Below are 15,671 nucleotides of genomic sequence, written 5' to 3' on the forward strand. Positions count from 1 at the left end.
GAGTCTGTCCCCCATGAATATTGGCAATTCAACTCTCCCCTCTCTTTCAGGTCTTTTTTATTCTCTTCTCTCCACTAACCCTAACCCTTCCTTCTTTTCCCTCCATCATTCCTCTTCTCTTGCTTTTCTTCCTTCTCCTTCCCTTCTTATTCTTTTCTCCCTTTCTTTCTGCCACAGGATCAGAGATTTAGAGCTGGAAGGGACCTTAGAGTTCACCTAGTCAAACCCCCTCATTTTTACACATGAGGAAACTGAGGCCCAGAGAAGTTACTTGTCCAAGGTCACACAGATAGGAAGTGGGAGAACCATATTTGAATGCAGATCCCGTAATTTCAGGCAGTTCCTGCAACTTCAAGTCCAAGCTTCATCCCTGCACCCTACCCCAACCCTCCTCTTCCACCTTGCTATTTCTTTTTCTGTTGTTTTGATTTCTAGCCTTGAGGTCTCCCTCATTCTGGGTACCCTTCAGCAAGGGGTCTTCCCTCTTAATCTTTCATTTCCCACAGAGGATAATAAGACAGACACACGAGCTTCCTTATTTATGGTGACTAAACACAGGGTTTCATTTCTGGGGTCCCAATCTGTTTTCATTCAGGGAGATGAGAATTAATAGGAGAGGATGAAAGTAATTCTGCCTCGAAGTAGGGAGTAGCCAATCAGCAGAGGGGTGTGTGTGTGTGTGTGTGTGTGTGTGTGTGTGTGTGTCCATCCATGAGGGCCTGTCCTTGGAGGTGGAGAGTCTACAGCTCCCCTCACCCCGGCTCAGTCTGACAATTCACCCTCGGGTCCAGTGAAGCTCTGACCTCTGGCTGCCCGATCTATGGCCTTCATCCATTGTCCCTTTAGGTCCTCAGATTCAGCCCTGAATGAGTAGACCAGACCAGATTGTTGGAGCTGGAATGCCCGGGGATCGGCCAGGGGCCCGCTGGTCACCTGGTACCCCAGCAGGGGAATGGAGGTGTGAGCTTTCATATCCTGGGAAGGCAAGGAGGCAGAAAGTGACGTAAAAAAGAGGGAGGGAAGGACAAAAGGAAAGAGAGAAAGAAGGAGAGAAGGAAGGAAGAAAGGAAGGAGGAAAAGAAGGGAAGATTGATAACGGTCAATTTTGCCCTGTTTATGACATACCTTTAGGTCCCACCTTACAGAGGGACAGCGATTAAGATCCCTCAAGAGGTATGGGGACAGATGTCAAGAATTGTTCATCACTCTTAGGGAAAAGTTATCACCACCTGAAGCATGAGCAGAGGACTACAAGTCAGGAGACCTGGGTTCAAATCTTGGTTGAATCACTAACTTGTTCTGTGATCTTGGCCAAGTCACCTAGTCTTTTCATTCCCCCCCCCCCCATAAAGAGAGATGATATGGCTATGCTTTCTTTTCTTGTAATGGATGGAAATAGCAGGTGTGAAGGTGGGCATTGGGAGAGGTAGGAAGGGCTACTGAGATGTGAAGGCTGATGGTGGTGATTACCTGTGGGGCAGCATAGATGTAAAGCACCAGGGGGTCGTCTCTGGGGATGACACACCAGCCTCGGCTACTGCCCTTCCCCCACTTGTCTCCCAGGAGCTGCAGGAAGCTGCACATTAGGCTCTGTTCCGGTACCTTCGAAGACTCTTTCTGAGAAATGCACAAGGGCATCCATCAGTTTGTGTGGAACAATCCCCCCAAAGAGCTAGTAGGAATTGGAAACCAATTGCCATCTCCTCAGTTTCGTCCTCCAAGGTGCCTTCCAGCTAGGTTTGTGTGAGCTGGGAGAAGGGAGAGATCTGTGTGGGCAGGAGCAATCTGGGAAAGCTTTATGGAGGAGGTGAGCCTTGTAGTTGAGGCAAGATTTGGAGAGGTACAAAGGAGAAGCGAAGGCATTCCAAGCAGGTGTTCAAATACATACGTGTGCATGTGTGCAGCTGTGTGGATGCACCAGTGGGCGTGTGCTCGTGGCAAGAGAAAACCTGGGGCACCCTGTGCTCCAGAGAAGATTCCTGAGCCCCAGGGATACTGTCACCACTCGTTGCCTTAACAATGTAGCCCTGTTCAGAGCAGTGCCCTTCTGGTGGAGCCCTCTAGTGGAGGAGAGCAAGAAGACATGCGGAACACTTCCAGAGTCTTAGTTGCTCCAGAGAAGTTTGGGGTCCAGATCTGAGCTTTCAATTCAATTAGGAGGGGTTCCCTGTTCCTGGTGGACACACCAGCACAAGTTCATCAGACTGTGAGTTCCTTGAGAACAGGGTTTTGGTCTTGATATCTCTAGCACCATAGAGTCCAGTGGATAGTAGGTAATAAATGATAGCTGACTGACAGATTAAATGCTGCTCTGAAACTTATAGCCTTAGAGAATTTTCAGAATGGGTAGGGCAGGAGTAGGACCACTGGGAGGTTGACTGATTTGCCCAGGATCACAGGGTCATAAACCAGCATTTGTCAGCACTCGAACCCAGATCTTCCTAACTCCCAAATGGATATTTGTCTACTACACTAGACCACAATGCCCATCCCTGGAGGTTGGGAGAATATTTTGCCATTAACAGTATGGGAAGCTGACAATAGCAGAGGGGTCAGACCTAGACCACATGTCTCCAGCCTTCTCTGTTCCCACTGGAGAGTGGGACAGGGGAGTCTTGAAGAGGGAGGTAGCTGGGGCCAGGAGGTACACCAGGAGGAGTTAGAATACTTTGAATTACTCCCCTGTCCCCTTCCCACTCAACCTCACCACATAATTGTGTTGTAGCTCTCTGCCCCCAATTAAACTCTTCTTGAAGGCAGGAATTAGCTCACTTTCCATCTCTGTATCTCCCTAAGTGGCCTAGCACCTTAGGAACACAAGAAACACATAATAAATGTTGAATTGCATTGTAACATGTGTACATATGCGCTACATTGTGGCAGCAAGAATTGAACAGCAGGGCAGCCCTGCATTTCATGGGGTTGGGTAGAGATGACAAGATACTGAAAGAAAGTGACAAAAGACTCCAGGCCACAGTCAGAGTGCAATGCAGAACATTAGCAAACTGGAACATCCAGGTTGGGGGTGGGGCAGGGATGACAGCATGGTAGTGTGGGGCATTTGTTGGATCTAGAGCCAGGAGAGACTTGGGTTTGAATCTTGTCTCTGACACTTACTATGAGCAACTCTGGGGAAATTGCTTGCTTTCCTGGAAGGAACGAAGGAAGGGAGGAAGGGAGGGAAGGACAGAGGGAGGGAGGGAGGAAGAAAGGAAGGAAAGGAAGGAGGAAGGAAGGAAGGAAGGAAGGAAGGAAGGAAGGAAGGAAGGAAGGAATAGACAAAGAAAGAAGACAAAGAAACAGAAAGAGGAGAGAGACAGAGAAAGAAAAAGAAAAGGAGAGAGGAAGGAAGAAAGGCAAGAAAGAAGAGAGAGAAGGAATGTGGGAAGTCAGGGAAGTCTAAGGGGCATAAGAACTCAGATTTGGTTTGATTTATTCACTTCCTCTTAATGTGGGCAAGGGTCCATCAGTTCTGTCTTTGTAAGTTTATATCAGGGGTGGCATGTGTGCATTGGGGTGGGGTGCCCCCTTTCTTGTTTTATTCTAAATCAAAATCAAGGGTAAATCCAAACAGAAACTAAAATTCTATTTTGTTTCAGATTATCTGAAAACACAGGCCCTGGTTTCCTCATCTGTAAGACCAGGGAGTTAGTTGAACTGATCTGTAAGGTCCCTGACAGCTCAAAAATTCTCTGATTCTGTATACATTCTGGACTCCAGAGAGATGAGCCCTGAAGTGGACTCTGAGTCTCCCTAAAGCAAGCTCTGAACTAGAGCGAGTCCTGGGGGCTGGGGGCTGGGGTGGAGTTTTGCAGATTGTTGTTTTTTGTCCTTCATTCTCAAGGAGGACCAATGACAACAGCAGGGTGATGTCTTGACTTTCAAGTGAATTGGATTTAAGTGAGGCAAAGCTGTGCAAAGTCATCAGCCTCACTCTCTCCTCCAGTCATTGGAGTCCAGTGGCAAAACACGGGTCAGGAAGACTGGAGATAGCCCTGGATGCAGTAGGAGGCCTTGGCCTTTTTAAGCTAGGTCTTTTCCAGGTCTCAGTTTTTCTGAAGCAACACCCATTCAGTGATTAAGGCTAGGTAAGAATTGAGGCAAAAGGTTGCCTTCACAAAAGAATCGATCTGGGAGGGGAAGACCCTCAGAGTTTTTTGAAGAACGAGATAAAGGAAGCCCAGAGTAGTGAAGCTCAGTGTTCCCTTGAGCATATATAGAGATAGCGTTCAGTCCAGTCCAACTCTTGGTGACCCCATTTGGGGTTTTCTTGGCAGAGATACTAGAGTGGTTTGCCATTTCCTTCTCCAGCTCATTTTACAGATGAGGAAACTGAGGCAAACAGGGTCAAGTGACTTACCCAGGGTCAGAGTGTCTGCAGCCAGATTTGAACTCAGGTCTTCCTGACTCCAGGCCTGGACCTAGGTGCTCAGAGATAGAGTGGGCAGAGAATCCCAGACCAAGAGCAGGAAGAGGGGATAGACTTAGTTTGGATCCATTCCCATGGTGATAGTGTTTATTTGGTCTGAAAATGGTATCTGTCATGGCTAGGACAGGGTGAGGGAAGTGGAGGGGTGAATGTTCATTGATAGATGGAAGATGTGCCAGGAGAGGTAGGGTGCAATGGAGGGGAGGAATGGGCAGTGTGGCATTGGAGGGTGTCCTCACCCCTTCCTCACCTCTAGGATTCCTTTCTTCTTATCTTCCTTATCCTCTGGCAGCAGGTTTCCAGTGAGGAAGACATAACACTCGAGGCAGACCCGCTTGAGCCGATTGTCATCATATTTCAACCCAGCTCTGTAATCAGAACACTTAGCACACACTACCTGTGGGGAGAACTGGAGTTAGGGTCAGGGGGCAATGCAAGTAATGGCCTGGACTGAGACTAGACGGTGTATGTGTCTATGAATTAGGGGCAGTTCAGGGTAAAGAACAAGCCAGGGAGAAGAGGAAGGATAGGCAGAGAGAAACAAAGAAGACTATCCATATTCACTGTCCTCTTCCCCCTCTTCAAAGCACAGAGCTGAAACTAGGGGAGGGCAGCTGGGGCTCTGTCTAAGATGCCAAAATCTGTGGTGACACAGCTTCCTAGCCCAGGAATGGGGCAGATGGGCACTGCTTCCTTTCTACTATGAGAAAGCAGACAACATGTAAATCACTTCTGGCTGAGGTCTGGGTCCCCTCTCCCCAAAAGGGGGCAATATTGACAACTGTGTCATTGTGGTTACAATCTTTGGGAATAATTGAAGCCATAAAATAAAGGAAGTTCCCAAAGAGGATTGTAGAGAAAGAAGATCAGGAGTCCTGGGACTGAGTCCCAAGAGAGTCAAAGATAATGAGGAGAAAAGCCAGCAAAGGATAGAAAGAATAAAAGAAAAGCAAAGGAAGAAAATAGGGCTAGGTCCGTGTCTACTACTTTTGTATCCCCCAGAGCTGTAAGCAGCAGTTTTGGGCCCTTGGGACAAGAAACTAAATCAAGTCAAAAAGTGTTTATTAAGAGCTCACTGCGTGCCAGGCAAGAAGCACAAATGCCCCCTTGGCTGCGGAAAGTAGCACAAAACATTACAGAAATCAATTTTGTAATTCATGATTGAAAAAGTAAGATATTGAATGGGAGAGAGTTGAGTAGGAGAGAGGTTGTGTTTGTCCCTCATTTTTGAAGAGAACCGTGGCATCAGGGAGATGATGACATGACTTGCAGTTGACTTTGATGTGAGTGACGGAGGGCTGTGCAAGGTCACCAGCCTCACTTTCTCCTCCAGAACCATCTGGATCCAGTGACTAGATATTCACCAGGATGACTGGAGATGGCCCAGGACACAATGGGAGACCCAGGCCCTTTTAGGCTAAGGCCTTTTCTTGGGAGAGAGGAATTAGCAGCTATAGTTACTTCTAGCTGCTTCAATATTTGTACCCTCTAAATTTACTCACTTGGGACAAAGCCTTCATGGCCTTACCCTAGTTATGACTTTGTGTATTCCTCTTAGCACCTACCATAGAGCTGAACCCATGGTAAATAAGCTCTCGATAAATGTTTGTTGATTGACTTAAAAAGACAGATGATTGAGAAAGGGAAGGAATAGGTAAGGGAAAGAGGAAGATGATGAAGATAAGGAAAGAGAAGAGGGAGGAGAGGTGCTGCTCACATAGCCACATGCCCTGCAGTGGTGTCGTCTTCGGGTGAGGGCATTGAAGGGCGTCTTGCAACGCATGCACATGGTCACCATCTTGTCACGGACCCACTGGGGAGCTCGGATGCCCAGCTCTTCGGACTTCAGCTGAGCAGAGGGGGTGGAGGCTTAAAAACTTTCTGACTCTTGCCAGTGCTCATCTCCCACCCCTGTAACTATTTATCAATTCATATTTTCCCGGACTCTGTCTGAAATACTTAGATCAACTCTGAAGGCTGGGGAGGTAAGGCATTAATATCGTCTCCTCTTGACAAATGAGGAAACTGAGGACCATAGAGGAAAAGTGACTGGCCCCCAGTCACACAAGTTAGTAGCAAAGCCAGGATGAGAACCCAGGGGTCCAGGCTCCCAGCTGAGGGCTCTGTCCACTGGAGCATATTATCTTCTTCCCAGGGGCTGTCTCACTTACTCCTGGCCTTCGCCCTCCATCTTTAGTTTTCCTGCTCTGTACCTTTGGTTTGGGCTTCCTAGCCTCACAGCACCCCCAAACAGCTGCCCTCTCTCCAGAAATGCTTCCTCAGCCAGGTGCCCCTAGGGCTGTAGCTACAAAGCAGGCAAAGTTTCTCCTTCCCTTCCTGTGCCCTGTCCTTCTTTAGAAGCTGATCTCCCCTCTCCTCCCAGCACTCCTTGGGCCACTGTTTCCTTTGCCCTACACCAGGGGTGGGGAACGTGCAGCCTCAAGGCCACATGGGGCCCTCTAGGTCCTCAAGTGAGGCCCTTTGACTGAGTCCAACCCAAAAGGCTGCACTTGAAGACCTAGAGGGCCTCACGTGGTCTCGAGGCTGCACGTTCCCCACCCCTCCATCCATATGCTTTAGAGCAGAAGTTCTTCAGCTCTGGGATGTCCTAGATCTCTTTGGCAGCCTGGCGAAGCTTATGGACTCCTTTCTCGGAATAATGTATTTAAATGCATAAAATAAAATAAGTCAAATCAAAAAGGAAATAAATTCTACTGAAATAGTCATGGAAGTGCTAAAACAAAGAGAAAGTTAGCCACTGCCTCCAGGTTAAGAAGCTCTGCTTCAGATCTCGTAAGGCACCTTTATGATTATTCCTCTGACTCCTTCTACCTCATTTTGCAGATGAGAGGGAAGCAAGCTGCCCAAGTATTAAGGAGCAAGTCTGGGAGTCGAACCCAGGTCTTCAAACTTAATAACAACAATAACCATTATTATTACAACTAGCATCTATATCATGCTTTAAGGTGTACAAAGCACTTTACAAACACTGCCTCGTTTTATCCTCACAGCAACCCCAGGAGGTAGGTGCTGTTATCATCCATACTTTTGTCGCTCGGTCACTTCAGCCATGTCCTACACTTCGTGGGCCCATTTGGAGTTTTCTTGGCAGAGATACAGGTGAGGAAACTGAGGGAAACAGGGTGAAGTGACTTGCCCAGGGTCACACAGCTAGTAAGTGTCTGAGGTAAGATTTGAACTCAGGAAGATGAGTCTTTATGCCTCCAGTCCAGGAGCTCTGTGAACTGCCACCTATCAGCCCTACCCCTACTTTACAGATAAGGAAACTGAAGGAGACAGATGTGGAATGACTTTCCATTGGGTAGCACAGCTAGCAAGTGTCTAAGGTCGAATTTGAACTCAGGCCTTTCTGTTTCCAGGTCCCATGCTCTAACCACTGCACTGCCTGGCTGCCTAATTCAGTGCTTTTCTCACTGTTATCCTGTCTACTTCTGCTCTGTCACTAGCCCCTTGCTGGAATGGGCCCTCTCACTCAATTTATTTGCAGGAAGAAGATCCTAAAAAAATAAATTGGAAACATGAAATTTCAGATGCAAGAAAGATTTGGGGGAGGGGCGGAGTGGGAATGTAGAACTTCCTGTACTGCACAGGCGACTCCAATGTGTGTGAGGTAGGCCTGGCTACAGCAGAGGAATGGAGGGCATTTTTTGGGGGAAGGGGCAGGGCTCAGTGCATTTACCTGGTGCTCCTCGGCGTTTCCCTCAGGCCCCTGGGCGGCAGCTTTGAAGGTGTCATGCCGCTTCCCGATTTGGTCGATGGCCCGTTGGCAAGCCTGGGTACAGGAAGAATGGTATATTAATTATAATAATTAATTAATGGTAGTGGCTGGTTCCCCTTAGCCGAGGACCCTGGGCCTCCCAGCAAGTCAGATACATCTCTCTTCCTTCCCCGGCCATACAGCCACACCTGGGGAATCCCAATGGCCTGAAAGGTGAATTCACTAGCTAGCATCTACCCCGGGCAGGCGAAGGGCAGGGGCTGAGCATACACACCTCTGAGTGGGAAGGGAGGTCACGCTGACTTGTCTACAAGTCTTCACACCTCAATGCCCACCTCCCAAAGCAGGGTTAAAGGAAGCCTCAAAGGCTCCTCCCATTTCTTTTAGCCTATCTCAATATACCCTATCATTCAAGGTCTATTTCAAGTCACCTCCTCCTCGAAGCCTTCCTTCACCCCCAGCTGATCCTAGAGTGCTTATGTCCCACTTCAGCCACTGGGCATTTATCATGCTCTGCTTATGCCATTAGTTATTCTTCCTGATAGAATATATGCTCCTTGAGGGAAAGGACTTCATAATGCTTTGTATTTGTATCCCCAGTAACTAAGGCAGTACGTTCAGTCGTTTTTCAGGCGTGTCCTACTCTTCATGATACCGTTTAGGGTTTTCTTTTTTTTTTTGTTTTGTTTCTTTTGGAGGGGGGAAGGGAGGGCAATTGGGGTTAAGTGACTTGCCCAAGGTCACACAACTAGTACACGCGTCAAGTGTCTGAGGTCGAATTTGAACTCAGATCCTCCTGACTCCAGGGCCTGTGCTCTATTCACTACGCCACCTTGCTGCCCCCGTTTGGGGTTTTCTTGACAATAACACTGGAGGGTTTGCCATTTTTTTCTCCAGCTCATTTTACAGATAAGGAACTAAGGCAAACAGGGTGAAGTGACTTGCCCAGGGTCACACAACTACTAAGTGTCTGAGAACAGATTTGAACTCAGGAAGATGAGTCTTTCTGACCCTAGGCCTGGTACTCTAATAAATTATTCTGATGGATCGATTGATGCGTCTGTGCCATGTCTCCCTAGTTAGTACTTATACTGTTGTTATCCTTCCTGATAGAGTACATGTTCCTTGAGGGCAGGGACTTTATTATTCTTTGTGTTTGTAGCATTAGTGCTGAGCACAGTACCTGGCACATAGTAGGGGCTTAATAAATGCTTTCTGATAAGTTGATGTGCCTATGCCATAACTTAAACATTAAGTCCCTTGCAGACAAGGATAATATCTCATATCTATTTTTCTCTCTTCCTCAGTATGTGGTGCACTATAGGCTCTCAACACATTCAATTCAGCAAGCATTTATTAAGCACCTACCATATGCATGACACCGGGTATATAAAGATAAAAAAATGACATAGTTCCTGCCCTCAAGGAGTTTACCATTATACAGTGCTGGAGGTGGCAATGGCATCAATGAATCAGAAAGCATTTATTAAGCACCTACTATGTATTAAGCACAGTGGATACCACACATGAAAGTGAAATCGTGTCTGCCCTAAAAGGAATCACAATCTAGCTAGGGAAACAAAATGTGCCAATGCATGCATAAATAAAAATGATACAAGGCAGAACATAATGGGTAAAGGAGAGAGCATTTTCAGTTGGATTGGATGACCGAAAACGCCCATCTCCCTCATTTAGCTGGCTGTTCCTGAGTGGGCAACCCTGGCAAAGGGAAGGCAGTTAGGACAATCACAGCCAGAGACTTCAACTCCATTCACTTGGCAGAGGGAGAACAAGGTCCCTGGGGAAGTGATCTCTGGGTATGTTTGTGAGCTGGGGAGGTCAGGATAGAAAAGCTGGAATAGGGTTCTCCCTGCTGAAGCTGTGACTGCCTTCCCCTCCCCACTCCCTACCTCCTAGCCTGGGTGAGGGTGAGGTTACCTGGATCCAGGTGTTCATTTCTTCCAGAGACCTGCCCCAAAATAGGACACATTCATTAAGGAAAGTCAGGCTCCATTCCTCTATCACCACCCTCAGCCAACCCCACAGGCTCTGCTCCCCACCCCTGTGCCTTGTACGGTACACTCAAGATGCCTTACTGGGCTTGTAGTTCCAGGGTCCTCTGTTTCCCAGACACCAAGAAAGAGTAAGGATATTCCACATCATTCAGTTCCCGGACCTAGAGGGTAAGAAGAATCATTCAGAAGCAGCACGAAGGAACCCAGCTGGGTGCATTGGGTCATATCAAGTCTGGCCTCTGCCAGGCATGTTCACAAAAGAGGAGAGGGCAGGCAATGTGCGACCTGGAGAAGAAGCGGTAGCTGCTATCCAGTCCACTGTTAGACAAGTGCATGTACAATGGACCCTCGAGTTGGACAGCATCCTACAAGTCAGCTCTCTGTAGAATCACAAGACTTCTGAGTAGGGAGAGACTTCAGAGGGGACAGGGTCCAATCTCATATACAAAATAGAACCCCCCTTACAATCTACCTGTCAGTGGGCATCCAGGAGACCTCTGCTTGGACCTCCAGGGGGAGCCAGCACCTTCCACTTTCCCACAGCTCTACTTATGAGAAGGGTGGCAGCTAGGTGGCGCTGCAGTGGATAGAGCTCCAGGCCTGGAATGGGGAAGACCCCTCTTCCTGAGTTCAAATCCAGCCTCAGACACTTACTGTGTGACCCTGTTTGCTTCAGTTTCCTCCTCTGTAAAATGAGGATAATAATAGCACCTACCTCCAAGAGCTGTTGCTGTGAGGGATCTAATAAACTTCCCAAATGTTCCTCTGAACGCTGGTGGTTTGAGGCAATGTGAGTATGTGTGCCTGTCAGAAATGTTTTATGCTAGTGATATTTTTTCCCTTTTGGACAGATACTGAAAGCTAACGTTTATACAACACCTGAAGATTTGCCAAGCACTTCACAGGTTATGTCCTGGGAGGTAGGGGCTATTATTATCCCCCTTTTACAGATGAGGAAACTGAGGCAAACAGAGGTTAAGTGACTTATCCAGGGTCACACAGCTAATACCATCTCTGAGGCAGGGTTTGAACTCAGGTCCTCCTGACTCCAAGACCAATACTTTATCCACAGGGCTACCGTGATATTTTCTATAGAAGACAAAATATCACTAGCATCAAAATCTTCTCCTAGAACAAATTATACATGGATTAAATATATTTATTATATGTGGCAACATTTTTTGGCATGCAAATAGGCTTAAATTTCATTTATTTTCTTCCAGCATTTCCCTAGCTTCTCTTTGTCTGGGTGTTCCATTCTCTCAGCCCCTCCCAACTAGCATTTATGGATTCCATCAATACATTTCAAATCCAAGAATTTCTTGTGGCCAAATTAGTTTGAGGAATGCCGCCCTTGGAAATTTCAGTACAGACAACAAGACCACACATGATGCTTTCCTCGGGAAGAGAAGAGGGAGGGCAGGGATCAGGGACCAGGGTGGTGAAGCCTGGCAGAGGAGGAGGCCACCTCACCCTGGATGACTTCATTGCTCTGCTCATAGACCAGCCTGGTTCCAAACCACAGGTATGGGCTTGAGCCAACGAAAATACAGGAGGGAACTGGAATATATGGTTCTCAGGGTCACTCTTAGCTCTGACCTCCCGTCCTATGCTCTGACACGCCGTGTTCTAGGGCCTCTCCCGGCTCCGACCTCCCGTCCTATGCTCTGACACGCCGTGTTCTAGGGCCTCTCCCGGCTCCGACCTCCCGTCCTATGCTCTGACACGCCGTGTTCTAGGGCCTCTCCCGGCTCCGACCTCCCGTCCTATGCTCTGACATGCTGTGTTCTAAAGCCCCTCATAATTCTGGCCGTCATTGGGATTATTCCTTTCCTTCTGCCTGACAAATGGTATCCTCTCCAGGAAAGGATAGTGTATCTTCACGCACACATACACTCACCCATAGATATGCACAGGTATCGTGGAACCAGTGGGCTCAGAGCCACCTACAGAGAAACCCACATGCAGGGAGGGATATTCAGAGACACACACCTGCAAACATTTCCATGGACATCCCAACTTAGACATTTAGAACATGCTCAGAGACACGTACAAGCATAGATACCACCAGAAATGCATAAACACATGGAACAGACTTGGGAAGAGACACACATAGAGATGTTTTATATACACACAGCCAACATAGCCTTCCAACACACACACCAATTACAGACACATGACCAGATCGGAATCAAGAGTTCCAGCACCTGGGATAGATTGAATGGGAAGCTGGGGGAGGGGGTAGGTGAGAGGTGGCCTCAGTGAACACAGAATCACTACCCAGGGCCTACATTCTTAGAGATGCTCAGGAATGCATACAAGGTCATATTGTGCAGGTGAAGTCTCACACTGCACCTCTATCCCCTGACCTCCACTGGCCTAGGACACTGCTCCCTCTTTCTTTCTAGAGGTCCAGCTTCTCCTCTAACCTCTTTTGAGGTTTAGGTTGGTAGAGGACTGTCAAAGTCCTCCAAGATACAGGGCTGGCAGTCTCTGGACCACTGTGGGAGGAGTGTCAAGCTTCATATAGGGCATAAGAGTGTTCCCCTGTGTTTCAACAATCCGGCTAGCAGCTATTGTGGAGGTGGAAGACCAACCCAAGCCCAACAACAGGAATGCTACCAGCATGCTGCAAAAGCACAGGTTCTTTTGATGTGCGTAACTAAGGAAAGCTATGTGAAAGGGTTGACAAGCTTACTTTAATTCAGCATACAAATATCATTCACTTAGTTCAGGGGAAAAAGCCAGCACCCTGAACTTTAGAACAAATACAAACAAATTACAAACATCAACAGACAGACCTTGTCTGATTCAAATCCCAATACATAGTCACCAGAGTTTAACAAAGTCCCAACATCGGGGTTTACGAGCTGGAGGGCTTCTTAGCTACAGCTGCCCGGGAGTCTCCAAACGCCACCAAGAGTGAGAGCCCTGCGCAAATGGCTCTGTCCTCTCTTCTTATACGGCTTCAGACGTCATCAAACGTCATCTTAATGACCAGAACTTAGGCTACTATGATTGGCTCTTGAGTTAGCACCACCCCTTGGTACCCTGGGAGCTTCACACCCACATAGACTTAGCACCTAATAGGGGTTTAGCCTGGGGCTTAGCACCTAGTAAGACTCAAGATGGGCTTGGCTCTGGAGTTAGCACCTCCCCTTAGCCAGCCCCACCTTGGGCCCCACCCTAGTCACCAATCCATACCCACATAGGTTCTACACCTAACAGGGGTTTGGGCCTGGGGCTGAGCACCTAGTAAGACTCAATAAGATACACTGAATTACTCAAAGGAAACAAAAGCCAAACTCTTCAAAGGCACTTGGTCGAACTAAGTGTTAAGAGCCCATTTTGCTTACCAACACACCCTGCCATATATATATATATATATATATATATATATATATATATATATATATATATATATATATATATATATATATATATATATATATATATGATATATAAAATATCATATATTTATATATGACACATATAGTTATATATGATATGGAATATATTTATACATGATACATATAATATATTTATGATGTGTATCCATATGTATCGATATCATATATCATGTAACATATGTCATATAACAATATCATATATAATATACATCCTATATGCTTATATAGGACATGTATGTGTGATATATATGTAAGTGTGTGTATCTCTGTCTCTGTCTCTCACACACACACACACTGAGATCATGTCCATGATCCAGAGATACATCTCTAGTCAAAACTTATCAGAAACATTGCTTTCAGCTTTGGCACTCAAGCTTCCTCAGAACCCTCAGTAAACTCTGCTCCTCCCAAAACCTTCATATAAAGAGTTCTCAGAAGCCCAGCAAACTCTTCATGTCCCACCGGCTGAACCCTTTGGATTCCTCTCCACTATCATCATACCCCCCATGCTGGGTACATTGTCCCTTCCCCACTTTTTTCTTTTTGGAGGAGGGAAGGCAAGGCATGTGTCAAGTATCTGAGGCCAGATTTGAACTCAGGTCCTCCTGACTCCAGAGCTGGTGCTTTCCCCACTTTCTAGTCCCTTTTGTATTTTGTCTTCCCCTGTTACATTATAAGCTCCTTGAGGGCAAGGGCCATCTTTCTTTTTCTTATTTGTATCCTCAGTGCCTGGCACATAGTAGGTACTTAAGAAATGTTTACTGTACTATAATGTATTCCTGAAAATGTTCTCTTATGCTCACCTGCACAATATGACCTTGTATGCACTCCTGGGCATGTCTAAGAATGTAGGCCCTAGGTAGTGACTCTGTGTTCACTGGAAGAAGTAATGCTTCATTCCCCAGAAGGCTGAGGGTTGACTTCAGGAAGAAAAGCCTGAGCCAAATTGAGGGCAGATAAGCTTCCAGATAATAATTTACAGCCTCTCCAAGAATAGGCAGTCAGAGCAATGCCCAGAAAATGCCAGTCTGAGATGCCCTTTTGGTGCCAGCTCCAGGATCCAAACAGTAGCCAACAGGTCCTGCTCCTGACATTCTCCATCTAATTAGGAGTCAACATCGTTTGACTGGGGCTCACTGTATGTTGGGTCTGGCACAGAGGGATAGTTCAGGGGCTTAGGTAAAGTGCCAGGCCTGGGGTAGGAGAGTTGGTAGCTGCCTAGGATGTAACAAGGCAGCTTTTAAAATTCCTTTTTATAAATGCACATGGTTTTATTATGACAGGAGGTGGTAAGACAGGCAGGCCTAAATAATAACTCACATTTATGTAGCATTTTAAAGTTTGCAAAGTACTTTTGCATATATTACTGCAGTGTTTCTCAAAATTTTTGTTTATATCAAGGTATTTTTTACTTTGAGTAAGAGCAGAGATTTTGCATGGAATTTCAAGTGTGTGTCATATACATTTCCCAGGATGCTGCTGTATTCATAGGAGATTGCAAGTGTAAGTTCCATACAATTCACAGAACACTGGACATTTTCACTGTCTGTCCTGCCCCCGCACCCCCAACCCATGCCTGGAATATTCTCCTTCCTCATTACTACCTCCTAGCTTCCCTGGCTTTCTTCAAGTCTTCAAATCCCAAGGGATTTTACCCCTTCTTTTAAAGGAAGCCTTTCCCAATCCTCCTTAATTCTATTGCCTTCCTTCTGTGGATTATCTCCAATTTATCCTGTCAATAGCTTATTTCGACATAGTTGTTTGCATGTTGTCTTCTCTATTAGACTGTGAGCTCCTTGAGAATTGGAAGTGTCTTTTGCCTTTCTTTGTAGCACTTAGCACAGTGCCTGGCACACAGTCGATGCTTAATAAATGTTTGTTGACTGACTGATGTGACCTCTTCCCTTATACACCCTTTGAGAGCTTCATCATCTCATTTGGTCCTGGTAACAACCCTATTATGCTATTCTCCCTCTATTACAAATAAGAATTTGTAATAGGCTCAGGTTAGCTGTGTGATTTGCTTAGGGTTACACAATCACTAACTAACTAAGGCAGGATTCAAACACAAGTCTTCC

General features: G+C 46.6%; 1 protein-coding gene across 3 annotated transcripts in view; it reads right to left on the reverse strand.

Annotated features, from left to right (window-relative positions):
• Window positions 1-422: 422 nt before the first annotated feature.
• Window positions 423-15,671, reverse strand: part of FGD2 (FYVE, RhoGEF and PH domain containing 2) — a 51,027-nt gene continuing 35,778 nt past the window's right edge. For 2 of the 3 annotated variants that reach the window (XM_036769050.1, XM_036769051.1), the window contains 7 exons: window positions 10,265-10,344; window positions 10,107-10,137; window positions 8,130-8,222; window positions 6,147-6,278; window positions 4,680-4,826; window positions 1,471-1,617; window positions 423-975 (listed from right to left, as the gene is read on the reverse strand). In XM_036769050.1, the coding sequence (XP_036624945.1) occupies window positions 763-975; window positions 1,471-1,617; window positions 4,680-4,826; window positions 6,147-6,278; window positions 8,130-8,222; window positions 10,107-10,137; window positions 10,265-10,344 (843 nt within the window). In that variant the 3' untranslated portion in view covers window positions 423-762. Of the gene's footprint in view, window positions 976-1,125; window positions 1,230-1,470; window positions 1,618-4,679; window positions 4,827-6,146; window positions 6,279-8,129; window positions 8,223-10,106; window positions 10,138-10,264; window positions 10,345-15,671 lie in introns of all 3 variants that reach the window. The other variant, XR_005010945.1, reaches the window with a different exon arrangement.

The sequence above is a fragment of the Trichosurus vulpecula genome, chromosome 7 (assembly GCF_011100635.1).
Source record: "Trichosurus vulpecula isolate mTriVul1 chromosome 7, mTriVul1.pri, whole genome shotgun sequence".
NCBI lineage: Eukaryota > Metazoa > Chordata > Mammalia > Diprotodontia > Phalangeridae > Trichosurus > Trichosurus vulpecula.